This window comes from Pseudophryne corroboree, chromosome 7, assembly GCF_028390025.1.
Source record: "Pseudophryne corroboree isolate aPseCor3 chromosome 7, aPseCor3.hap2, whole genome shotgun sequence".
NCBI lineage: Eukaryota > Metazoa > Chordata > Amphibia > Anura > Myobatrachidae > Pseudophryne > Pseudophryne corroboree.
In genome coordinates this window covers 508,555,832-508,582,764 of record NC_086450.1, presented here as the reverse complement: position 1 = coordinate 508,582,764, position 26,933 = coordinate 508,555,832, and the positions used below count along the sequence as shown (strand labels likewise).

The window sequence follows — 26,933 nt, the reverse complement described above, 5'->3', positions numbered from 1 at the left end:
CAAGTTTGTGGCATCATAGTCAAAAAGACTAGAGGCTGTAATTGCTGCCAAAGGTGCATCAAAGTATTGAGCAAAGGTTGTGAATACTTATTTATGTACATGTGATTTCTTAATTAAAAATAAAAAAACTTACAAAAAACTTTTTTCACGCTGTCATTATGGGGTATTGTGTGTAGAATTTTAAAGGGAATTTTTTTTTAATTTATTCCATTATGGAATGAGGCTGTAACAATCAAAATGTGGAAAAAGTGAAGCGCTGTGAATACTTTCCGGATGCACTGTATGGATGTAAATGCATTCATCCAAAGAGAGGAAATTACCCCAGCACCGAATAAACAAGACTACAGTTTAGTTTAAAACTTTTATTTTTTAGTTTTTGTTGTTTTTTGTAATTTTTTTGTAAGTTTTTTTTCTTCTTTTTTTTTTTTTTAAATATTTTATTCAATAAAAAGTAAAAGTAGTCCATCACTCCGTTCAAGTTAAGGGGGTTCGGGAGGAGATGAGGGGGAAAAGGGTGGGTGATGAAAGTGGACTCTGCCTTGAAACTGCCGATTTTAGTTATAAATAAAAAATAAAATCTTGGTTTTTGTTCCAGTCTCTGAGAGAAGGGCTGCGCCCCTTCCCCCCTGCAGATCAAACCAAAAGCTAAAACATTCTCCTCCTGGTGCCAATAAGGGGGACTAAGGCTGCCTCCAGCTACGGGATCCACGCCTAGGACAGTTCTCCATATGTGGCTGAATGCTCCTCTCCGATAGGGCGTGACACAGGCCCCCACAACCCTGTGCCACCCAGCACTGCTGCAGAAGTCTGTGGGGGGGAGGGCGGCCGTGGGCCTGTGGACACTGTCTCAGCCAGTATCCTGGACAATGTGGGTGGGTTAAGGCCAGAGGCAGGACTGGCTGCTGGGGTTATAGGACTGTGGAGCTTGGAATCACAGCTTGGGAGAAAGCTCAGTTACCAGGAGGGTGGAACGGTAGTTGCTGGGACGGATGAGACTGAACTGAAACAAGACAATTAGAAAATGGATCAAAAACACAAGTCACGTGCTAACATGCAAAGATAACATTACTTCCAGGGCTGCTGGTTGGGTACTACGTGGACAATTAGAAAGACAGGCCTAAATTATTATACCCCTTTCACACCGCACAGCAACCTGTGTCGACCCGGCAACATAAAACCGGGTTATTTGTGCAGTGTGAAAGGGGTATTATACAACTCAGTTCCTTGTGTCATATGCAATAGAATTATCCAGTACACCGTGGTTTCGGTATAATGGCGCCACAACCTATACTGGCAATTACACCAGGGGTTTTCAGTTAGCCCTCCTAACACATAAGGTAAGGAATTCTTCCATACGCTAACATGCCCCATAAAGGCATGGCACTTCCATGCCCCCTAGAAGCACTGTGCCTTACTACTCCAGTCCTCCATACCACAATAGGGCGTACGTCACGCAAATTGCTCCCGAGGGAGTATCACGTATAATAAACAAATCTTACTTTTCCTTAAAACAGGATATCTACCGTCTCAGTGGGAGGGATCAGTATCAGCCAGGTTAATAAGTGCAGGGACAAGAGGGCAGCGTTTGCAACAGTGTTCGAGACAGTAGAGAACTCCGGGACAGGTAAAATAACGAGTTTTATGGTAAGAACTTACCCTTGTTAAAACTCTTTCTGCGAGGTACACTGGGCTCCACAAGTCTGGACAATGGGGCGTAGAGTAGGATCTTGATCTGAGGCACCAACAGGCTCAAAGCTTTGACTGTTCCCAGAATGCACAGCGCCGCCTCCTCTATAACCCCGCCTCCCAGCACAGCTGCGCAGTTTAGTTAACCAGCCCAATGCAGTAGCAGGAAAAGATACGACAACGGTTAGTAGCCACATACACCACACTCTCACGACAAGAGAAGTGTCAGCGGCTAATGCCATATCAACCAAAAAGAAGCTAAGTGAGTCAGGGTGGGCGCCTTGTGGAGCCCAGTGTACCTCGCAGAAAGAGTTTTAACAAGGGTAAGTTCTTACCATAAAACTCGTTTTCTGCTGCGGGGTACACTGGGCTCCACAAGTCTGGACAATGGGGATGTCCTAAAGCAGTTCCTTATGGGAGGGGACGCACTGTAGCGGGCACAAGAACCCGGCGTCCAAAGGAAGCATCCTGGGAAGCGGCAGTATCGAAGGCATAGAACCTTATGAACGTGTTCCCAGAGGACCACGTAGCCGCCTTGCACAATTGGTCAAGAGTCGCACCACGTTAGGCCGCCCAAGAAGGTCCAACAGACCGAGTAGTATGGTCCGTAATGTGAGCAGGAGCTGACAGGCCAGCCTTCACATAAGCATGCGCAATCACCATTCTAATCCACCTGGCCAGGGTCTGCTTGTGAGCAGGCCAGCCACGTTTGTGAAATCCAAACAAAACAAAGAGAATCAGACTTTCGAATAGAAGCAGTTCTCTTCACATAGATACGGAGAGCCCATACCACATCCAAAGACCGCTCTTTGGGAGACAAATCAGGAGAGACAAAAGCTGGAACCACAATCTCCTGATTAAGGTGGAACGAAGAAACCACCTTAGGCAAATATCAGGGACGAGTCCTAAGAACCGCCCGGTCACGGTGAAAAATCAGATATGGGGAACAACAAGACAAGGCCCCCAAATCCAACACTCTTCAAGCAGAGGCAATAGCCAGCAAGAACACCAACTTAAGGGAAAGCCACTTAAGGTCAGCTTGAACCAAGAGGTTCAAATGGAGGCTCCTGCAACTCCTCCAAAACCACCGACAAGTCCCAAGGAGCCACAGGTGGGACATAGGGAGGTTGGATACGCAATACACCCTGAGTGAAAGTATGAACATCAAGTCGCAATTTTTCTCTGAAACCACACCGACAAGGCAGAAATATGAACCTTGAGGGAGGCCAGACGCAGGCCTAAATCTAGGTCCTGCTGTAAAAAAGCCAAAAGTTTGGCTGTACTAAACTTGGAAGCGTCATAATGCTTAGATGCGCACCAAAGTAGGAATGCCAGACCCGATGGTAAATCCGAGCAGAGGCCGGTTTCCGGGCCCGCAACAGTTTGAATGACTTCTTCAGAAAAACCCTTAGCTCTTAAGACAGAAGCTTCAAGAGCCACGCCGTCATAGACAGCCGGGCTAGGTCCTGGTAGACACAGTGGCCCTGAACGAGGAGGTCTGGGCGTTGTGGAAGTGGACGCTCTGACGATAGACCTGCAGGTCTGAGAACCAGTGCTGTCTGGGCCACGCCGGAGCTATGAGAAGCAGATTTCCTTTTTCTTGCTTGAACTTCCGAATAACTCTGGGCAGGAATGACACCGGAGGGAACACGTACGGCAGCCGAAACCTCCACGGCACTGCCAGCGCATACACGAATGCTGCTTGAGGATCCCTTGTCCTTGCTCCGAACACCGGAACCTTGTGATTGTGTCGAGACGCCATCAGATCCACATCTGGAAGACCCCACCTTTCCAAGAGGAGTTGAAACACTTCTGGATGGAGGCCCCACTCGCCGGCATGCACGTCCTGACGACTGAGAAAGTCTGCATCCCAATTCAGGACTCCCTGAATGAATATTGCCGGTAGATGGTGTTCTGCCCAATGTAGAATCCGTGAGGCTTCCTTCATTGCCAAACGGCTTCGAGTGCCGCTTTGATGATTTATGTAAGCCACTGTGGTGGCGTTGTCTGACTGTACTTGAACAGGACGGTTTGGAATCAAATGCTGGGCTAGGTTCAACGCATTGAAGACCGCCCGCACTTCCAGAATGTTGATAGAGAGGAGAGATTCCTCCTTGGTCCACCGACCCTGCAAGGAGTGTGGCTACAGCACCGCGCCCCAACCTCTAAGACTGGCATCTGTCGTCAACAGGACCCAGTTGGATATCCAGAAGGGACGGCCTCTGCACAATTGTCGGTCCAAGAGCCACCAGAGCAGCGACAGACGGACCTCCGGAGTCAATGAGATCATGTGAGACCTGATCCGGTGAGGCAGGCCGTCCCACTTGGCTAGAATCAGCTTCTGGAGGGGGCGAGAATGGAATTGAGCATACTCCACCATGGCGAATGCAGACACTATGAGGCCCAGCACCTGCATTGCCGAATGTATCGACACTTGCGGACGAGAAAGGAAGCAACGAATCCTGTCCTGAAGTTTCAGGACTTTCTCCTGAGACCAGAATAACCTCTGGTTGTGAGTGTCCAACAGCGCTCCCAGATGCACCATGCTCTGAGCAGGGACCAGGGAGGATTTCTTCCAGTTGATGAGCCACCCGTGGGCTTGTAGAAACCGGACCGTCATATCCAGATGATGCAGGAGAAGATCTGGGGAATTTGCCAGGATTAACAAGTCGTCCAGATACGGCAGTATCCTGACCCCTTGACGGCGGAGTACAACCGTCATCACGCCATAACTTTGGTGAAGACTCGCGGAGCCGTTGTTAAACCAAAAGGTAACGCCCGAAACTGGTAATGGAGGTTGCCAATAGCATACCTCAGGTATTGTTGATGTGACACTGCTATAGGAATATGCAGACAAGCGTCCTGTATGTCCAGGGAGACCATGCAGTCCCCAGGTTCCAAGGCCAGAACTATAGAGCGAAGGGTTTCCATACGGAACTTGGAAACCTTCACAAATTTGTTCAGTGCCTTGAGGTTCAGAATGGGACGGGAGGACACATTCAGTTTCCGGACTAGAAACAGCGGAGAATAGTACCCCCGGCCCCTCTGAGCAAGAGGCACCTGTACTACGACTCCTGTATCCAGGAGGGTATGTACCACCGAATGCAGAGTGTTTGCCTTTGTCTGGTCCGACGGGACGTCTGTCTGGCAAAATCGATGAGGGGGTCGGTTTTTGAAGGCTATGGCGTAACCTCGAGTGACGACTTCCCGTACCCAGGCATCTGAAGTGGTCTTCAACCATTCCTGGGTATACCCTAGAAGCTGGCCCCCCACCCTGGGATCCCCCAGGGGGAGGCGCGCCCCGTCATGTGGCAGGCTTATCGGTCTTGGCTGATGGCTGACGGGCAGCCCAGGCTCTTTTTGGCTTCGGCTTACCAGGTTTGTAAGTGCGGGCCTGCTTATGGGACGCCTGACCTTTTGCTTTACCTGAAGGATGAAAGGACGTGCCTTTGGCCTTCGACACAGAAGGAGCTGTATTAGGCAGACAGGCAGTAGCCAAGTTAGCCAATATCTTATTTAAGTCCTCCCCAAACAGAATATCCCCCTTGAAAGGGAGTACCTCCAGGGTTTTTCTAGAGTCCAGATCCACAGACCAGGATCTCAGCCACAATATCATGCAAACCAGGACTGACGTAGTAGAGGCCTTGGCTGCTAGGATACCGGCATCAGAAGCCGCCTCTTTAATATAGCGAGAAGCTGTGACAATATATGACAAGCATTTTCTAGCATGGTCAGAGGAGATTTCAGCCTCTAACTCCAAGGCCCATGCTTCAATAGCCTCTGCCGCCCATGTAGCTGCAATAGTGGGCCTTTGTGCAGCACCCGTGAGGGTGTAAATCGCTTTTAGACAACCCTCGACACATTTATCTGTAGGCTCTTTTAGAGACATGACGGTAGTGACAGGTAGAGCTGAGGAAACCACCATCCTAGCCACATGCGAGTCTACTGGAGGAGGCGTTTCCCAATTCTTAGCTCTGGTGCGAGGGGATAGCGAGCCAGCATCTTTTTTTGAGGCACAAACTTTGTACCCGGGCTTTGCCAGGGTTCCTGACGTATATCCACTAGGTGGTCAGAGTGAGGTAAAACTTGTTTAATCACCTTCTGACGCTTGAACCTATCTGGTTTCTTAGGAGGAACTGAATAGCCTCCAAAAGATCAGGAACATCCACATGTGAACTACCCTCCCAATCAGCCATATCAGAGTCAGAACCTGTGGGGTCAGTGTATGTGCTGTCTTCATCAGACGAGGTGTCAGTGACAGCAGTGGATTGTGAGGAGACGAGCGCTCGCTTAGAGGACCTCTTGGACTTAGGCGAGCGACGGTCAGACTTTTTAGTAGTCGGGGACTAGTTCAATTTCTTTAATTGAGCAGATAAATCGTCAGCCCACGGCAGGTTAGCTCCAGGGACTACACACGGTTGTACCGGCATTGGGGGTCCCATAGGGGGTGTTAGTTTATGAACTAGCGTATGCAGAAGCGTTGAAAAAGCGGCCCACAGAGGGTCAGTATGTGCCTCCGTTGCCACAGTCCCACTGGGGGGCAAGGAGCCCCCAGAACCAGATCCCACAGCTGCTATATTCTCCCCATATGTGCCTGTGGCTTCCGCAACACCAGCAGTGTGTTCCGCCCCAGAACCGTTACCCTCAGAAGCAGACATGATATAACTTGCAGTATGAGGTAACACAGTACAATTATTAGCAGCACTATATCCCTAAACCCAAACCCCTGCGCAGTGTAGTCAGCACCAGCAAAGATAAAGGAGAGATATGGTGACTAAATCACCGAGAAAAATACGTAATACAGTATATCTTTGTGAAAATCCTATAATAAATAACACCTGACGCACCAAGCCCCCTCAGGTTATAGAATATAGGGATAGCAAGTTGAGTGAAAGACACGAGATGGACACCACTCAGCTATCAATGCACACACAGATAGTCACAGTCTGTACAATGCAGAGGTTATTACAATAATACTGCACTGGACTAGCTTACATATATAGCTATATATCAATATATATAACACTACACAGTAAGAAACTGGATGTATATCACAGGGTAATTGTACTATAAACCCCTGACTAAGTGCACTCTTTCTTAACTATCACTGACTAAAAAGGCAGGTAGAATACTTAAGTGTCATGTAAAGTCACAGCACTGACAACCAGGCGGCTTTACATAGGAGGATTTGCCCAAGCAGTCCCAGGAACAGTGAGCTGAGGAGTAATGGCACCGCAGACACTGACAGGGAGTGAGGAAAGACAGAGATGCAGCTCCAGGACGGGAACACTTGCTGGAAATGGCGCCCTGGGGCTGGGGAAGGGGCTTCAGATCTAAGCCTTATTCCCTTTGCTGGCAAAACCACCGGGTACTGTGGGCGATATTAAAATTGGTTTTAAGAGAAAAACTGATCTTCGCCCATGCCCTGGTGATCTAGTGGGATCGCCTGTATCTACAGTGTCCACCGCCAGCGAGCTCGGCCCGCCTCCCACTGACCGCGCCGGATCGCGATAAAGCCCGGGTCCCGCGAGCGGGACCCACTTACCACCTCCTGAAGCGCGGCCACGCGATCCTGGAGAGCCCCAGCCGTGTGTGTCTCTAACATGAAGAAAACCGGAGCCTCCGCTGTAGGTACCCGGCAACCAGGGCTCGGGAGTGTACAGCGCCGCTGTGGAGAGCTGGAGCTGCAGCAGAGAATGTCACAAGACATTTACCCCTGCTGTTGCCCTTGAAGTCTTCACTTTTTACCTCATAAAAAGCTTTTCTTAGGGCTGCCTGGAGCAGCCCCTCTGTTAAGTGCCTGCTACTGCAGCACCAACTACAAAACTGAGCTCCTGTGCAGGGAGGCGGGGTTATAGAGGAGGTGGCGCTGCGCATTCTGGGAAGTCAAAGCTTTGAGCCTGATGGTGCCTCGGATCAAGTTCCTACTCTACACCCCATTGTCCAGACTTGTGGAGCCCAGTGTACCCCGCAGCAGAAATGTAGTTACTGTCTTGGCCGGTCTGCCCAGACATTTTGGTATTTGGGGGCAGAATGAAGCGTCAATCATGCTTCTCCTCAGCAGTATAAACATGAAAATTTCCAGCCCTCCGGTGATTTGGGTCTCCCACAGTTATATTTGTGACGCCGGTCACTGGGCCGGACTGCAGCAGGTGGCGGCCCGTAGGTTGGACGCCCCTGCATTAGGCCAAGGAGAACCGCTGAGGGAATTAGGCTGACGTGACTTCCTGTCTATGTCACCATTACCCGTCAGCAGAAAACTGTTTCACACAAGCCTTCGTTTACGAGGTCAGTATATTGTCGTCTCTGGTTAGAATGCCGACATTTATAGGTACACGTTATGTCGGTACTAACCATTTTAACTTTCAGCATGTTGACACTTATGTAATGCTGATATTGAAATGTCGACAATTTCCTTTTTATTATTCTACTCCTATGGCAAATGCTGACATACTGTCAATGTCGTCATGTTCCAGGTGTTGACATTAACGATAAGAAAGCTGACAATTCCCCTCTGGACCCGGTGACTGGACCCCTTATTTTCAGTAAGGACATGTGCACGCTACCGAACCGTATTACACGTTCTTGAGTGTGCTGCTTTCCCCGCGGCTTCACAATGGGTCTTGGTTATACACGTTACCACAGCACAGCACTATATACTGGCAGCACTCACCTTGATGATGGGGTATATAGGCGTATGGAGAATTGGCGGATACACCGGTCTGTTGTACAGCACCCTGTGGTGGGCCGCCGTGAGTCTGTGAGGGATGCAGGAGCATAACCTGTGTAGGATGAGGGGCTCCAGGGTGTGATGGGTGAGGGGCTCCGGGGTGGGGAGGGGGAGGCGCTCCAGTTATTCCACTCTGTACATGTGCCTTGAGAGATAAACAAAGATTTAGAAAGGAAGATACAAAAAAAAAAAAAAAGACTTGAGAGGAGGGTCCGTTCTGTCAGCCATATTACCTGGGCGACATGAGACATGTTTGTGTAGCCGTGCTGTAGCTGTTGATGGGCGTGGATTGCATACACGGCCTGCTGCGGGTAGCTGCTCTGTGGGGATTGCGCAGTGGGTCCAGGAGTCAGGGAGGGTGGAGTGGCAGTCAGGGCTGCCGTGTGATACAGATTCTGCTGAGGTTGCCCACTGCCCAGGTGCTGAGGTTGGCCACCCTGGTGCTAGAGAGAGAGACACAGACACGTACAGTTCAGTCTGTGCACGGATACGCCCATATTACCCAACTGTGCCCAAGATGCAGAGACTTGCCCACTCCCCGGCTGCCTGGCCAGCCGCTTCACAACACATTCCACACCACGGACCATTCCCTCACTCACCTGCACAGGGCTGGGGTTAGCATGCTGAGACTGTTGCTGGCTCTGGGTAGGGGTGCTGGAGGGTTGCGGGTGCAGCTGGGCTGCATGGTGAGAGTAGGATTGATGGACAGTTGCTGGAAGAGACACAGACATTAGCCATAGGATGTTGCCATTACAGGAGGCAGAAGGGACGCAGCACCAGCAAACAGGAACATGGCTACTCACCATACAGGGTCTGCGGACTGGGCTGCTCTGTAGGCTGGTACTGAGGATTGGAGGACGAGACTAAGGCTTGATGGTTTCCAGATGCCAGCATGCGTGGATTCCCCTGAAGCATCTGAGCAAACATGGGCTGAAAGGAAAGGAAACCACAATGCTAAGCCCTACTACTGAAACGCCAAATTCATCATGTATAACCGTTGTCTGGCGGACGCAGTGCGCCAGTCCCACCAACCTGTGAAGGGTAGTGAGCCATGGGCTGCATCATGGTCGGCTGCCCCGGGAACTGCTGTGGGCTGTAGGAGATGTAAGAGGAATACGGAGTGGCTGCCACTAGGGGGGGACCGGCGGCTGCTGCTGCCTGCATTATGGGAGGGGCGGAGTTGGGCTGATCAGAGCGCTGCGGAGGACCTGCAGGAGGAATGGAAGAGAAGTGTCGTTCAGAGAACACATATCTCACACACACACACACACACACACACACACACACACACACACAACTGTCCAGCTAGGGGTCCTGCCCAATCCCTACCCAGACACAGTAGCATATACATTTCCATTACACAACGTCTTACAATGAGATCTATGGAGAGGACAGAGAAAGTCCTAATGATTGTGATGGGCCGCAGGCATTTGCCTCTTACCTTTCGCTCTATACTTTCCCTGCTGGCCCGGCACAGAGTTAGACACTGGATACGAATACATCTGAGGAGCCTGGAAGAGTCCATTAGACATATTTTAGGATATGCAAAGTTGGAAGCCTATTGAACAGTTCTGCTACAGCAGTGAATACTGAATGACTGGCATGCGCTGCATCGTGTAACAGAGAGAGAGGAGGACCAGATACACCACGTTGTGTAAAGGATGTAGTAACATTTCCCGCCAGGAGGAACTCACCTGCACCGCCGGGCTCATGTGGATCTGGGGGATGTAGGAGATGTACTGGCTGTACACCCCACCCTGCCCTGCTGTCAGCATGGGGATGGTGGTGGTGGCGGAATGGTTTCTTGGTCCGGGGGATGTCGGGGTGCTGGTTGCCTTGTTCTGCAAAAAATTTAAAAAGTCTGAATAGTCGTCTAGAGTCTGAACCTGTATCAAGAGTTAAGTGCACCCATTACCTACAATAATAGGTGCTGCAGGCTGAACCAATAAGATTACAGCGACCAGTGAGGTCATAATTTCCCTGTGCGCTGATAGGCTGCATCTTCAGCAAGCACTGCAACAACATGGATTCCTGGCCCTGAACGGTCTACTCACCACAGCCAGAAGGGACTTGGAAGGGTTAAACTCCTTAGCATTGGGATTCAGAGTGGATTTCTTTACTTGGCTGCAAGAAATGGGGAGTAAATGTTAATAAACGGAGTTGTCTGAGTTTGTCTCCACAAAGTGTCTGCGAAGTATTACAGTAATGTAGGTAGAGCCGTATCACATGCATACACAGCAGCCAACACACAGGTGCAATAATACAGACTGTGCAGAGGGAGAACATACTCACACACTCACAGCAGCCAACACACAAGTGCAATAATACAAACTGTATAGAGGGAGAATATGCTCACAGCAGCCAATACACAGGTGCAATAATACAGACTGTGCAGAGTGAGAATATACTCACACTCACAGCAGCCAATACACAGGTGCAATAATACAGACTGTGCAGAGTGAGAATATACTCACACTCACAGCAGCCAATACACAGGTGCAATAATACAGACTGTGCAGAGTGAGAATATACTCACACACTCACAGCAGCCAACACAAAGGCGCAATAATACAGACTGTGCAGAGGGAGAACATACTCACACACTCACAGCAGCCAACACAAAGGCGCAATAATACAGACTGTGCAGAGGGAGAACATACTCACACACTCACAGCAGCCAATACATAGGTGCAATAATGCAGACTGTGCAGAGGGAGAACATACAGCAGGCAATATACAGGTGCAATAATACAGATGGTGCAGAGGGAAAACATACTCACACACTCAAAGCAGTCAACACACAGGTGCAATAATACAGATGGTGCAGAGGGGGAACACACTCACTGAAACCTATACACGTGTGCAATAATACATACTGTGCAGAGGGAGAACATACTCACACACTCACAGCAGCCAACATACAGGTGCAATAATGCAGACTGTGCAGAGGGAGAATATACTCACACGCTCACAGCAGCCAACACACAGGTGCAATACAGACTGTGCAGAGGGGGAACATACTCACACTCACAGCAGCCAACACACAGGTGCAATAATACAGACTGTATAGAGGGAGAATATACTCACACACTCACAGCAGCCAACACACAGGTGCAATAATACAGACTGTATAGAGGGAGAATATACTCACACACTCACAGCAGCCAACACACAGGTGCAATAATACAGACTGTGCAGAGGGGAACATACACACTCACAGCAGCCAACACACAGGTGCAATAATACAGACTGTACAGAGGGGAACATACTCACACTCACAGCAGCCAATACATAGGTGCAATAATGCAGACTGTGCAGAGGGAGAACATACAGCAGCCAATATACAGGTGCAATAATACAGAATGTGCAGAGGGGAACATACTCACACTCACAGCAGTCAACACACAGGTGCAATAATACAGACTGTATAGAGGGAGAATATACTCACACACTTACAGCAGCCAACACACAAGTGCAATAATACAAACTGTATAGAGGGAGAATATGCTCATAGCAGCCAACACACAGGTGCAATAATGCAGACTGTGCAGAGGGAGAACATACTCACACACCCACAGCAGTCTATACACAGGCGCAATAATACAAACTGTATAGAGGGAGAACTTACTAACACACCCACAGCAGTCTATACACAGGCGCAATAATACAAACTGTATAGAGGGACAACATACTAACACACCCACAGCAGTCTATACACAGGTGCAATAATACAGATGGTGCAGAGGGGGAACATACTCGCACACCCACAGCAGCAATAATACAGATGGTGCAGAGGGGGGAACATACTCGCACACCCACAGCAGCAATAATACAGATGGTGCAGAGGGGGAACATACTCGCACACCCACAGCAGTCTATACACAGGTGCAATAATACAGATGGTGCAGAGGGGGGGGGAACATACTCGCACACTGCGTGCTCCTCTCTCTCTTCTGGTTCCGCTTTGCTTGCGGGACTAGCCGCTTCCTCCTGGCGCTCGCTAGTCTCACATACTCGCTCCTCCTTACTCTCTTCCGCCGTCTCGGAGATTTTATGTACCAGATCATGCGGCTCGTTTCCATCGCAGTGCGCTGGGTCTTGTGGAGCTAATTTATTTTCTAAAGGCTCTCGCTGCCTGGATGGGAAAGTTTCTATTGAGGAGTCAGGGCAGGAGCTTGATTGGAGCTAGGGCGGAAGAAAATAGAGAATGGTCAAATTAGGTCTCAGCAGATAGAATACTTCAGAACTAAAGAGCCTGGCCCGGGGCACCTCGCTGCGCCGCAGGGCACTGGCCCGGGGCACCTCGCTGCGCCGCAGGGCACTGCCGCACCCCCATAATAATAAGATTTTACTTACCGATAAATCTATTTCTCGTAGTCCGTAGTGGATGCTGGGGACTCCGTCAGGACCATGGGGATATAGCGGCTCCGCAGGAGACAGGGCACAATAATAAAAGCTTTAGGATCAGGTGGTGTGCACTGGCTCCTCCCCCTATGACCCTCCTCCAAGCCTCAGTTAGGATACTGTGCCCGGACGAGCGTGCATAATAAGGAAGGATATTGAATCCCGGGTAAGACTCATACCAGCCACACCAATCACACCGTACAACCTGTGATCTGAACCCAGTTAACAGTATGATAACGAAGGAGCCTCTGAAAAGATGGCTCACAACAAGAATAACCCGATTTTTGTAACAATAACTATGTACAAGTATTTCAGACAATCCGCACTTGGGATGGGCGCCCAGCATCCACTACGGACTACGAGAAATAGATTTATCGGTAAGTAAAATCTTATTTTCTCTGACGTCCTAGTGGATGCTGGGGACTCCGTCAGGACCATGGGGATTATACCAAAGCTCCCAAACGGGCGGGAGAGTGCGGATGACCCTGCAGCACCGAATGAGAGAACTCCAGGTCCTCCTCAGCCAGGGTATCAAATTTGTAGAATTTAGCAAACGTGTTTGCCCCTGACCAAGTAACTGCTCGGCAAAGTTGTAAAGCCGAGACCCCTCGGGCAGTCGCCCAAGATGAGCCCCCTTCCTTTTGGAATGGGCTTTTACCGATTTTGGCTGTGGCAGGCCTGCCACAGAATGTGTAAACTGAATTGTATTACAAATCCAGCGAGCAATCGTCTGCTTAGAAGCAGGAGCACCCATCTTGTTGGGTGCATACAGGCTAAACAGCGAGTCAGATTTTCTGACTCCAGCCTTCCTGGAAACATATTTTTCAGGGCCCTGACAACGTCAAGTAACTTGGAGTGCTCCAAGTCCCTAGTACCCGCAGGTACCACAATAGGTTGGTTCATGTGAAAAACAGAAAACACCTTAAGGAGAAATTGAGGACGAGTCCTCAATTCTGCCCTGTCAGAATGAAAAATTAAGTAAGGGCTTTATATATGATAAAGCCGCCAATTCTGACACACGCCTGGCTGAAGCCAGGGCTAATAGCATCGTCACCTTCCATGTGAGATATTTTAAGTCCACAGTGGTGAGTGGTTCAAACCAATGTGACTTTTAGGAAACTCAAAACAACATTGAGATCCCAAGGTGCCACTGGGGCACAAAAGGAGGCTGTATATGCAGTACCCCTTTTACAAACATCTGAACGTCAGGCACTAAAGCCAGTTCTTTCTGGAAGAAATTCGACAGGGCCGAAATTTGAACCTTAATGGACCCTAATTTTAGGCCCATAGACAGTCCTGTTTTCAGGAAATGTAGGAAACGACCCAGTTGGAATTCCTCTGTAGGGGCCTTCTTGGCCTCACACCACGCAACATATCTTCGCCAAATGCGGTGAAAATGTTTTGCGGTTACATCCTTCCTGTCTTCGACCAGGGTAGGGATGACTTCATCTGGAATGCCCTTTCAGGATCCGGCGTTCAACCGCCATGGCGTCAAACGCGGCCGCGGTAAGTCTTGGAACAGACAAGGCCCCTGCTGGAGCAGGTCCTTTCTTAAAGGTAGAGGCCACGGGTCTTCCGTGAACATCTCTTGAAGTTTCGGGTACCAAGTCCTTCTTGGCCAATCCGGAACCACGAGTATCATTCTTACTCATCTCCCTCTTATGATTCTCAGTACTTTTTGTATGAGAGGCATAGGAGGGAACACATACTCTGACTGGTACATCCACAGTGTTACCAGAGCGTCCACCGCTATTGCCTGAGGGTCCCTTGACCTGGCGCAATATCTAGTTTTTTGTTCAGGCGGGACGCCATCATGTCCACCTTTGGTTTTTCACAACGGTTTACAATCATGTGGAAGACTTCCCGATGAAGTCCCCACTCTCCCGGGTGGAGGTCATGCCTGCTGAGGAAGTCTGCTTCCCAGTTTTCCACTCCCGGAATGAACACTGCTGAGAGTGTTATCACATGATTTTTCGCCCAGCGAAGAATCCTTGCAGTTTCTGCCATTTCCCTCCTGCTTCTTGTGCCGCCCTGTCTGTTTACGTGGGCGACTGCCGTGATGTTGTCCCACTGGATCAATACCGGCTGACCTTGAAGCAGAGGTCTTGCTAAGCTTAGAGCATTGTAAATTGCCCTTAGCTCCAGTATATTTATGTGGAGAGAAGTCTCCAGACTCGATCACACTCTCTGGAAATTTTTTCCTTGTGTGACTGCTCCCCAGCCACTCAGGCTGGCATCCGTGGTCACCAGGACCCAGTCCTGAATGCTGAATCTGCGGCCCTTTCATAGATGAGCACTCTGCAGCCACCGCAGAAGAAACACCCTTGTCCTTGGAGACAGGGTTATCCGCTGATGCATCTGAAGATGCGATCCGGACCATTTTTCCAGCAGATCCCACGTAAAGGTTCTTGCGTGAAATCTACCGAACGGGATCGCTTTGTAAGAAACCACCATTTTTCACAGGATCCTTGTGCAATGATGCACTGATACTTTTCCTGGTTTTAGGAGGTTCCTGACTAGCTCGGATACCTCCCTGGCTTTCTTCTCCGGGAGAAAACATCCTTTTCTGGACTGTGTCCAGAATCATCCCTAGGAACAGTAGACGTGTCGTCGGAAAAAACTGCGATTTTGGAATATTTAGAATCCACTCGTGCTGTCGTAGAACTACTTAAGATAGTGCTACTCCGACCTCCAACTGTTCTCTGGACCTTGCCCTTATCAGGAAAGCGTCCATATTTCTTTTAAAGAAGAATCATCATTTCGGCCATTACCTTGGTAAAGACCCGGGGTGCCGTGGACAATCCAAACGGCAGCGTCTGAACTGATAGTGACAGTTCTGTACCACGAACCTGAGGTACCCTTGGTGAGAAGGGCAAATTTGGACATGTAGGTAAGCGTCCCTGATATCCAGTGACACCATATCGTCCCCTTCTTCCTGTTCGCTATCACTGCTCTGAGTGACTCCATCTTGATTTGAACGCTTGTATGTAAGTGTTCAAATATTTCAGATCTCACCTAGCCGTCTGGCTTCAGTACCACAATATAGTGTGGAATAATACCCCTTCCCTTGTTGTAGAAGGGGTACTTTGATTATCACCTGCTGGGAATACAGCCTGTGAATTGTTCCCAATACTGCCTCCCTGTCGGAGGGAGACGTTGGTAAAGCAGACTTCAGGAACTTGTGAGGGGGAGACGTCTCGAATTTCCAATGTACACCTGGGATACTACGTGTATGATCCAGGAGTCCACTTGTGAGTGAGCCCACTGCGTGCTGAAACTCTTGAGATGACCCCCTACCGCACCTGAGTCCGCTTGTACGGCCCCAGCGTCATGCTGCGGACTTGGCAGAAGCTGTGGAGGGCTTCTGTTCCTGGGAATGGGCTGCCTGCTGCAGTCTTCTTCCCTTTCCTCTACCCCTGGGCAGATATGACTGGCCCTTTTGCCCGCCTGCCCTTATGGGGACGAAAGGACTGAGACTGAAAAGACTGTGTCCTTTTCTGCTGAGATGTGACTTGGGGTAACAAAAGGTGGATTTTTCAGCTGTTGCCATGGCCACCAGGTCCGATGGACCGCCCCTTTATACGGCAATACTTCCATGTGCCGTCTGGAATCTGCATCACCTGACCACTGTCGTCTGGCAGATATGGACATCACATTTACTCTTGATGCCAGAATGCAAATATCCCTCTGCGCATCTCGCATATATAGAAATGCATCCTTAAAATGCTCTATAGTCAATAAAATCTTGTCCCTGTCAAGGGTATCAATTTTTCAGTCAGGAAATCCGACCAAGCCCCCTCAGCGCTGCACATCCAGGCTGAGGCGATTGCTGGTCGTAGTATAACACCAGTATATGTGTATATACTTTTAGGATATTTTTCAGCTTCCTATCAGCTGGCTCCTTGAGGGCTGCCGTATCTGGAGACGGTAACGCCACTTGTTTTTATAAGCGTGTGAGCGCCTTATTCACCCTAAGGTGTGTTTCCCAACTCGCCCTAACTTCTGGCGGGAAAGGGTATACCGCCAATAATTTTCTATCGGAGGAAACCCACGTATCATCACACACTTCATTTAATTTATCTGATTCAGGAAAAACTACAAGTAGTTTATTCACACCCTACATAATACCCTTATTTGTGGTACTTGTAGTATCAGAAATATGTAACACCTCCTTCATTGCCCTTAACATGAAACGTGTGGCCCTAAAGGAAAATACGTTTGTTTCTTCACCGTCGACACTGGAGTCAGTGTCCGTGTCTGTGTCGACCGACTGAGGTAAATGGGCGTTTTTACAAGCCCCTGACGGTGTCTGAGACGCCTGGACAGGTACTAATTTGTTTGCCGGCCGTCTCATGTCGTCAACCGACCTTACAGCGTGTTGACATTATCACGTAATTCCTAAATAAGCCATCCATTCCAGTGTCGACTCCCTAGAGAGTGACATCACCAATACAGGCAATTTGCTCCGCCTCCTCACCAACATCGTCCTCCTACATGTCGACACACACGTACCGACACACAGCACACACACAGGGAATGCTCTGACAGAGGACAGGACCCCACTAGCCCTTTGGGGAGACAGAGGGAGAGTTTGCCAGCACACACCAAAAACGCTATAATTATACAGGGACAACCCCTTATACAAGTGTTTTCCCTTATAGCATTTTTATATATGTAATCATATCGCCAAATAAGTGCCCCCCCTCTCTTTTTTAACCCTGTTTCTGTAGTGCAGTGCAGGGGAGAGCCTGGGAGCCTTCCTCACAGCAGAGCTGAGCAGGAAAATGGCGCCGTGTGCTGAGGAGAATAGGCCCCGCCCCCTTTTCGGCGGGCTCTTCTCCCGGAGTTTGTGAGATCTGGCAGGGGTTAAATACATCCATATAGCCTCAAGGGCTATATGTGATGTATTTTAGCCATAAAAAGGTATTATACATTGCTGCCCAGGGCACCCCCCCCAGCGCCCTGCACCCTCAGTGACAGTTGGTGACTGTTGGTGAAGTGTGCTGACAACAATGGCGCACAGCTGCAGTGCTGTGCGCTACCTTATGAAGACTGAAAGTCTTCTGCCGCCTGTTTCTGGACCTCTGGACCTCTTCAACTTCGGCATCTGCAAGGGGGGTCGGCGGCACGGCTCCGGGACGAACCCCAGGGTGAGACCTGTGTTCCGACTCCCTCTGGAGCTAATGGTGTCCAGTAGCCTAAGAAGCAAATCCATCCTGCACGCAGGTGAGTTTTCTTCTCTCCCCTAAGTCCCTCGTAGCAGTGAGCCTGTTGCCAGCAGGACTCACTGAAAATAAAAAACCTAACTTAAACTTTTATTCTAAGCAGCTCAGGAGAGCCACCTAGATTGCACCCTTCTCGTCGGGCACAAAAATCTAACTGAGGCTTGGAGGAGGGTCATAGGGGGAGGAGCCAGTGCACACCACCTGATCCTAAAGCTTTTATTATTGTGCCCTGTCTCCTGCGGAGCCGCTATATCCCCATGGTCCTGACGGAGTCCCCAGCATCCACTAGGACGTCAGAGAAAATTACATATTCATATATTCCCCACCCAACACTGTATATACATGATGTTGTGTTGGACAATCCTGACATTAAAAGCACTTATGAATATTTACATTATGGTCCATAAAGCTGTGTGCCCCATAATCGCTCACCCTGAATTCAGCCCCAAATTTCCGCAGCTCGTCCAATTGATTCCTCTTCTGGTCAGTCTGCAGCACTGCAGGGAGAAATGACAGCGACTGTATAAACACACGAGGATTCATACCGGCCAGGTTACGGCAGAGAGCGCGGACGGAGAGCCAGGAGAGACAAACCTTTACATGGCTGCTGCTTCACGTCGCACGGCACGCTCTGCTCCAACGCCCGGCCCGGCTCCTTCACCACAGCGCTTGGAACGTCTTTGCCTAAACAGAAAGAACAATATAACCGACGCTGTATAAAGCAAACGGGAAACATTTATACATCGCTTCACACTAAACCCGTAACGCCCCAAAAATATTCTATCTTTAAAGCTGTTCTGTGGCAAAAAAAATAAAATCCAAATGGTAGAGGAGTCTCATTACTGGGGGCAGGTGGCACGTTGGCAAAGGTACACACCAGAGAGCTGGGGGCATCGTACAGCTACATATACAGCATAGAAAGAGGCTAAAAGTGAAACGCACTCAGGAAAATCATCTTATATCACAGGGGTTCCAAAACGCAGTCCTCGAGGCACCAAAACAGTCCAGTTATTAAGGATATCCATGGTTAGGCACGGGCGACTTAATTAGTACTTCAGTTTATACCATCTGTGCAAAAGCAGCGATATCCCCAACACCTGGACTGTTGGGGAGCCGTGAGGACCAACGTTTGGGAACCACTGTTCTATCAATGTCTGAAGTGCATTGATTAGCGTCTAACTGAATATTACAAATCCCTGTCCTTGAATAGGTTGTCACCATCAGACACATTTTATGGCTTCACAGGTCAATTTTTTTTTTAACCCTTCTTGTCTTCTTCTATCATCTAAACCATTGTAGTTCTTTTGGATTCCTTTAAAAAAAAAAGGACATAAAACAACTTCTGTATGTGATGGCAGAGCAAAGTTAGGTCATATCCAAGGGCAGTGGATAAAGGCAGCAAGACACGGAAACCCAGAAGAGTGAAAGCAATGTACTTAGGGGGTCATTCCGAGTTGATCGCTCACTAGCTATTTTTTGCAGCGCTGCGATCAGATAGTCGCCACCTTTCGGGGAGTGTATTTTCGCTTTGCAAGTGTGCGAACGCTTGTGCAGCCGAGCAGTACAAAAACAGATTAAGTTCAGGTCTACTCAGAAACTGCACACTCAGCCGCTGCGATCACTTCAGCCTGTCCGGTCCCGGAACGGACGTCAGACACCCGCCCTGCAAACGCTTGGACATGCGCAATTTTGCCGAGTTTTGACCTGACTGCAGCGCTGCAAAAAAAATAGCTAGTGTGCAATCAGGTTGGAATGACCCCCTTAGTCATTAATGCTGCAGGTTACGTCAAAGTGTAGAACAAGAGTGCAGCAGTAATCCTACGTTACACCGCGACAGGGGAGGATTGTGAACCCTGATTCACTTTGGATTTATTGGCATTCATTATACGGATTCCTACTGTACTGAAAAGCTATATGTAACAACTAAAAGATGCTCGCGCATACATTAAATCATTTTTATTTATAATCTCCATATCAAATAGTTGCAATCTTTCAGAGACAAAAACAAAACCTGCAGTAAATTACAGAATGGGAAATTAAGCCCCCTTCCCAGCCGCTAATATATACACACACACACAAAGTCAGTGTCAACACACACTCTACACTTCTATGCGGTTATTAAGCTTAACAACTAAAACCCAGTGTGTGGTGGTAAAATATTGGTGTATTACTGCCAATCTCCTAGAAAACGTTCGGTAATACAAGTCCGATATAGCTGCTGTTAGTAGAAATATTTTAAAGTCAACTTTATTTATACATCTAAATCAGGGGCATCACATTCAATGGAAATGGATATAAAGGAATAAGTAATCAGGTCTTCAATGTGTTAATTAGGGTATAGGGGGTTCCTCACCTTCCATCATCAAGGTGGGAGTGACATTCTTTGGGGAGGAGGGTTTAGTGGAGGCGCTGGGTTCCAGAGCAGACCGAGAGTCAGGGGTGGAAGCCTGAGAAGACGAGTCCAAGGAACTGATGGAGGAGGCAGATTTTGGAGACATAGGTGCGTAGACACGGGAGGCCGCTGCATTAGGTCAGAGATGAAGACAATTCGGTCATTAAAGCATAGATGGATCAAGAATGAAATCTGTAGTAGCATGTTGCTTATAAGCAATGTGGAGCATGTAGAACCAACCTGATGGGGATGTGGACACTTCTATAGGACGACTGGACGGAGAAGACATGGTCTTAGTACACCTTACTGTGCGCTGCGATTTGGGAGACATCCGTGAAGGGCCTAAGAGGTAAAAGGAATAAATTGGACCTTCATGGAGAACATGAATAATTATGTATGTATGTATGTATGTATGTATGTATGTATGTATGTATGTATGTATGTATGTATGTATATATATATATATAAGGCAGAGGAAGAACTGAAGACAACTCAATGTTCTCCATCACATACTGTGGAGTCATGGCCTACCAACGCTCACCTCCGTTGATGCCTCTCTGCTCTGGCACTGGGCTAGAACTGGTTTCAGGATAATGTTGAGGGGCAGCCCGGGGAGGGACGGAGCCCATGCCAGGTCTTCCTCCTCTGGTGGAGTTCGTCCGGAGTCCTCCCCGTGACCCGTCTCGGACTCGTTGTGGAAGAGGAATGTACTTTCCATCCCTGAGAAGACAGTGATAACAGTTTGTTAGTACAGACGTCACACTGTATAAAGTCGCACCTAAAGATAAAGTAGTTGTGCGACTGGCTCCTGATACTCTGCATTTTATTCCCTAAATCTGGAATAACGTGCAGCCGTCGGGTCAGACCGGAGGCTTTATCCACTCACCGGGAACCAAGGCTTGGGCTGTCTCGGTCAGAGTTTGGACGATTGACAGAGCTGTGCTTCTCCTCCTCTGTCCGGCAGTCGTCGTTCTCTATGGCAATCCGAGCTCTGTACTGAGGACTGGATTCTATCTCGCGGGCCAGCTGGGCTGCTCGGGCTTCCCGCTGCCTAAACTCCTCGGAGTTATCTTTTTCTAGGGGGACCCTAAAGTGAATACAGTACATATAATACCTCCCAGCGACACGACGACCACCCCACCCACAAGGAAACCCTTTAATTACACTCACACCACACGAGTATAACTCACGTGTATGAGGAGAGACTGCTGTCATATGTCGTTTTCACTCCGTAGTTATCCTCATTGAACTTAAACATGTCGTTAGGATCCCAGCCATTAGACTGAAAAAGAAGCGATGTATTAGAAAAGCAGGTGAAAGGAGAATGCCACCAGAAAGCCAAAGATCCATAACAAACCTCTCCTCTATCTAATGAATGCAGTCTCCCGCCTATTAGCACTGTACGATAAGCGGAAGCCTGCTATTAAATCACTGCATGACTGATGAGATCGGTGCGTTGCTCTCTGCCACCCCCTGCTGGTCAGGAAAGCGAACACTGCCAGCTGTGTGAACACGCGTGACCGATGGGTCAAGGATGGGGCGGCCTGGGAGGCGGTACTTTTTCCAACAGGGCTTCTGACAGCTAAGTGAGCGAATGTGTGGGGGATTATTATTTTTCTATTTAATATCAGAGAAACTTTAAACGGTGCCGGTTAGATTTTGCTGAACGGGCGACGTTCTGATCTTGCCCTCAGCAGAGCTACGCAGCCCGACCCTCAGCAGAGCTACGCAGCCCGACCCTCAGCAGAGCTACGCAGCCCGACCCTCAGCAGAGCTACGCAGCCCGACCCTCAGCAGAGCTACGCAGCCCGACCCTCAGCAGAGCTACGCAGCCCGACCCTCAGCAGAGCTACGCAGCCCGACCCTCAGCAGAGCTACGCAGCCCGACCCTCAGCAGAGCTACGCAGCCCGACCCTCAGCAGAGCTACGAAGCCCGACCCTCAGCAGAGCTACGAAGCCCGACCCTCAGCAGAGCTACGAAGCCCGACCCTCAGCAGAGCTACGAAGCCCGACCCTCAGCAGAGCTACGAAGCCCGACCCTCAGCAGAGCTACGAAGCCCGACCCTCAGCAGAGCTACGAAGCCCGACCCTCAGCAGAGCTACGAAGCCCGACCCTCAGCAGAGCTACGAAGCCCGACCCTCAGCAGAGCTACGAAGCCCCTGTAGCTTGCCAGACGTACTACCACACGATCACCCCCATATTCCCACATACCATATCAGACTCCAAGTCATAGTCATCGCTGTTGCTTTCGCCCCCATCCCAGCGCATTAGAACCTTCTCCTTGTGCTCCCCATTCACTTTGGAATTCATCGCAATGGCCGAATCGGTAAACTTATCTGTGGGGAAGAGGAAGCTCATGTAAGAGATATAAATACTACACCCTGCTGGTAGAATTCTCATTACTAGCCATGTGTCTGACTCGTACATACAACGGCTAGTGGCCACAGGCAGCTAGTGCCGGTCGCAGTGCGGGACGACTCAATGCGTCTAGTCCTACCCAATGGACAACATCTTCTCAGCCGCAATAAATAAAACTTGATGGCTTCCTGCACAATGGTACACGGAGGGTTGTGTGGGCCTCGCACCCCTACCTTTCGTAGCATAGTTGAAATCTACGTTGTGGAAGTGAACGAGGGCCACATCTGAGTGCTTGAAGATCATGGTGTCAACAATGTCCTCGCGCTTGGGCCCCGTCACCTGATCACTTGTCTTCCTGTGCACAGCGTCAACGGCCAACTCAAACTGCAGTAGGAGAGAGAACTAGTCAGTGTTCTGCCAGATCAGATGTCACCCCATGGCAGCTGTACAACACTATATCCCATGCTTTCTGTAGTATACATGCTACCATTGGTCGACACAATCAGACGTCATGGCCTGGTCCACCACTGCTATGCAGATGATACACAACTGTACCTGTCCTTTACTCCAGGTACTGATAACCCAATAACTACCCTAAATGCCTGCCTAGCTGAGCTCCAGAAGTGGATGAGTGCCAGTTCGCTGTGGCTGAATCCGGATAAAACAGAGGTCCTTATGATAAGTCCCAAGACAAGACTGCAGCATAGCCAACCAACAAGGCCTACACTTGGGGGCTCAGAATTAGAAAACACTGACCATGTGTAGAATCTTGGCGTTGTCCTGGATGGTGGCTTGACCCTGAAAACTTCAAGTATCAGCCACAACCAAATCCTCATTCTTTCATCTAAGGAACATACAGTAGCCAGAATTTAGCACTTAATTCCCTCTGAAGATCTGCCTGAAGTCATACATGTATCAGTATCATCTCGATTAGGCTACTGCAATGCCCTCTACTGTTGTCACCCAGCAGTTGGTAAATAAAACCATTCTGTACTCCCTCCACAGGCTGCCTGTAAGATGCCGAATCTATTTCAAGATTGGCTTACCGACTTTCAAAGCACTACATGACCAGGTCCCAGGGTACCTGACGCAGCTTCTGATCCCTTAATTCCCTACTCGGTTACCGCCATCTGTAGATGACGGACTCTTAGCAGCACCTAAAATCTCCCAGAATTCATCTGGGTGTCAAGCTTTTAGCCACGCTGCACCGACTATGGAACTCTTCCCTGCACAGTGCGAGAGCCCCCACTCTAGAACCCTTCAAAATCAGACTCCAGACTTTCCTGATTACTCGCACATTTCCCTAATGTTCTCCATTCTCGCTGTATTTTATTAAAAGCTGTTCTGTACTGTATTATGTTCAGTCTGTCAAGAATCTTGAGCACTACTGGAGAAAGCACTATATAAATAATATTTTTACTCTCCTTTTCTCTTACCTTTGAGCTTAACGTCTTGAAGATTCCTTGGTACGTGGTCCCATTTTTCACCTTTACATCACACGTGGAGCCCTTAAAAGAGAGAAGCATTGCTTTACCAACCCCAGGTGATCACAGTTTTAGTCCCGGTGAGATAAGCTGAATCTGTAATTCAAGGACTCTGGTCCCGAACAGCTGCCTCCACTGTGTCATCAATTGGTGCACAATGCAGCACTACTATGGATGGTGCCCTTCTGCTCAATGGGAGGTTTCTGTCCTCCCTGAGCTCACCTTAGCATCCAATATTCATCAGTACAGTGTCCCCATCCTTTGTCGGAGCACGTGAAGGGCTGCGGCCGCAACTCCTCACCCTAATTATGGCTTCACACAGCCACCAGAGCAGAGATGCCGCGGAATGGCCGCATTTCAAAAAGACAGGTGAAAATAAATGGGGATTAATAAAGAAAACACTGCTGCCATTAGGACCCAGTGCAGGTGGTGTCCTTTGGTACTTTGGCGAGCCACAAAAAGCACCCGGTACCCTGACAACACTTAGAGGTAGATGTATCAAAACTTGGAGGAAGATAGAGGACCAACCAATCAGCTCCAAACTGGCGTGTTATAGGCTGTGGGTTGAAAACCCAACAGAAGCTGATTGGTAGTTTCTCTCCCTCCACTTTAATACTCTCAAAGCTTTGATAAATCTCCCACTTAGTCAGCTTCAGGAGTTACCGCATTCACCCACACTCCTGGCCAAGCTTCTACACCCCAAACTTTCCAGTGTCCCCCAATTGGGTGGAAGAGAAACATATACAACAGCTGATTTCTGTAACTTCCAAAAATAAGATTTTAAACCTACCGGTAAATCTATTTCTCCTAGTCCGTAGAGGATGCTGGGGACTCCGTAAGGACCATGGGGTATAGACGGGCTCCGCAGGAGACATGGGCACCTATAAAGAACTTTTAGTATGGGTGTGCACTGGCTCCTCCCTCTATGCCCCTCCTCCAGACCTCAGCTAGAGAACTGTGCCCAGAGGAGATGGACAATACGAGGAAAGGATTTTGTAAATCTAAGGGCAAGATTCATACCAGCCCACACCATCCACACCGTATAACCTGGAATACACAAAACCAGTTAACAGTATGAACAAACAACAGCAACGGTCCAAGACCGATTCCAACTGTAACATAACCCTTATGTAAGCAATAACTATATACAAGTCTTGCAGATTTTCCGCACTGGGACGGGCGCCCAGCATCCTCTACGGACTAGGAGAAAAAGATTTACCGGTAGGTTTAAAATATTATTTTCTCTTACGTCCTAGAGGATGCTGGGGACTCCGTCCCAGTGCGGAAAATCTGCAAGACTTGTATATAGTTATTGCTTACATAAGGGTCATGCCAAAGCTCCCAATCAGGCGGGAGAGTGCGGATGACTCTGCAACACCGACTGAGCAAATGCTAGGTTCTCATCATCCAGGGTATAAAACTTGTAGAATTTAGAAAAAAATGGAACTGCGCATATCATCCAAAAAGGAGACATTTATTCAATATCATAATAAAACATAAAAAGATTAAAAGGAAAAAATTCCCCCAATTACCGGCCGGTTAAAGCAATAAAATTACTATTCAGTATTCCTATCATGCAATAAGCCCATATGTCACTATGTAGAATTTAGCAAAAGTGTTTGACCCCGACCAAGTCGCTGCTCGGCAAAGCTGTAATGCCGAGACGCCCCGGGCAGCCGCCCAAGAAGAGCCCATCTTCCCAGTGGAATGGGCCTTTACTGAATGTGGTAACGGCAATCCAGCCGTAACATACGCCTGCTGAATCGTGTTACAAATCCAGCGAGCAATAGTCTGCTTTGAAGCAGGCGTGCCAATCTTGTTGGCTGCATACAGAACAAACAGAGCCTCTGTTTTCCTAATTCTAGCCGTCCTGGCTACATAAATCTTTAAGGCCCTGACTACTTCCAGGGACCTGGAATCCTCCAAGTTACTTGTAGCCACAGGCACCACAATAGGTTGGTTTATATGGAATGAAGAAACCACCTTAGGTAAAAATTGAGGACGAGTCCTCAATTCCGCTCTATCAACATGAAAAATCAAGTAGGGGCTCATGTGAGACAAGGCCGCTAATTCTGACACCCGCCTTGCAGATGCCAAGGCCAACAACATGACCACGTTCAAGGTGAGAAATTTCAACTCAACCGTGTTAAGCGGTTCAAACCAGTGTGATTTTAAGAACTGCAACACCACGTTCAGGTCCCATGGTGCCACTGGGGGCACAAAAGGAGGCTGGATGTGTAGCACTCCCTTTACAAAAGTCTGGACTTCTGGAAGAGAAGCCAATTCCTTCTGAAAGAATATTGACAGAGCTGAAATCTGTACCTTAACAGAGCCTAATTTTAGGCCCATATCCACTCCTGTCTGTAGGAAGTGGAGAAAACGACCCAAATGGATATCTTCCGTAGTAGCATTCCTGGTTTCACACCAAGAGACATATTTCCGCCAGATACGGTGATAATGTTTTGCCGTCACCTCCTTCCTAGCCTTTATTAGAGTAGGTATGACCTCTTCCGGAATACCATTCTCAGCTAGGATCCGGCGTTCAACCGCCATGCCGTCAAACGTAACCGCGGTAAGTCTTGGAACATGCAGGGCCCCTGCTGCAACAGGTCCTCCCTTAGAGGAAGAGGCCAAGGATCTTCTGTGAGCATCT

At 48.9% G+C, this 26,933-nt stretch overlaps 1 protein-coding gene across 2 annotated transcripts in view; it reads right to left on the bottom strand.

Annotated features, from left to right (window-relative positions):
• Positions 1 to 347: 347 nt before the first annotated feature.
• The window catches only part of ATXN2L (ataxin 2 like), a 114,488-nt gene continuing 87,902 nt past the window's right edge, over positions 348 to 26,933 (bottom strand). Inside the window, exons 4-23 of one of the 2 annotated variants that reach the window (XM_063935413.1) lie at positions 24,233 to 24,304; positions 23,030 to 23,180; positions 22,650 to 22,774; positions 21,628 to 21,719; positions 21,324 to 21,524; positions 20,979 to 21,157; positions 20,678 to 20,779; positions 20,399 to 20,566; positions 18,640 to 18,729; positions 18,478 to 18,542; positions 12,342 to 12,601; positions 10,471 to 10,540; positions 10,111 to 10,257; positions 9,858 to 9,927; positions 9,449 to 9,624; positions 9,220 to 9,370; positions 9,016 to 9,128; positions 8,650 to 8,859; positions 8,360 to 8,561; positions 348 to 1,000 (exon numbers count right to left, since the gene is read on the bottom strand). In XM_063935413.1, the coding sequence (XP_063791483.1) occupies positions 951 to 1,000; positions 8,360 to 8,561; positions 8,650 to 8,859; positions 9,016 to 9,128; positions 9,220 to 9,370; positions 9,449 to 9,624; positions 9,858 to 9,927; positions 10,111 to 10,257; positions 10,471 to 10,540; positions 12,342 to 12,601; positions 18,478 to 18,542; positions 18,640 to 18,729; positions 20,399 to 20,566; positions 20,678 to 20,779; positions 20,979 to 21,157; positions 21,324 to 21,524; positions 21,628 to 21,719; positions 22,650 to 22,774; positions 23,030 to 23,180; positions 24,233 to 24,304 (2,694 nt within the window). In that variant the 3' untranslated portion in view covers positions 348 to 950. The remainder of the gene's footprint in view (positions 1,001 to 8,359; positions 8,562 to 8,649; positions 8,860 to 9,015; positions 9,129 to 9,219; positions 9,371 to 9,448; positions 9,625 to 9,857; positions 9,928 to 10,110; positions 10,258 to 10,470; positions 10,541 to 12,341; positions 12,602 to 18,477; positions 18,543 to 18,639; positions 18,730 to 20,398; positions 20,567 to 20,677; positions 20,780 to 20,978; positions 21,158 to 21,323; positions 21,525 to 21,627; positions 21,720 to 22,649; positions 22,775 to 23,029; positions 23,181 to 24,232; positions 24,305 to 26,933) is intronic. The other variant, XM_063935414.1, reaches the window with a different exon arrangement.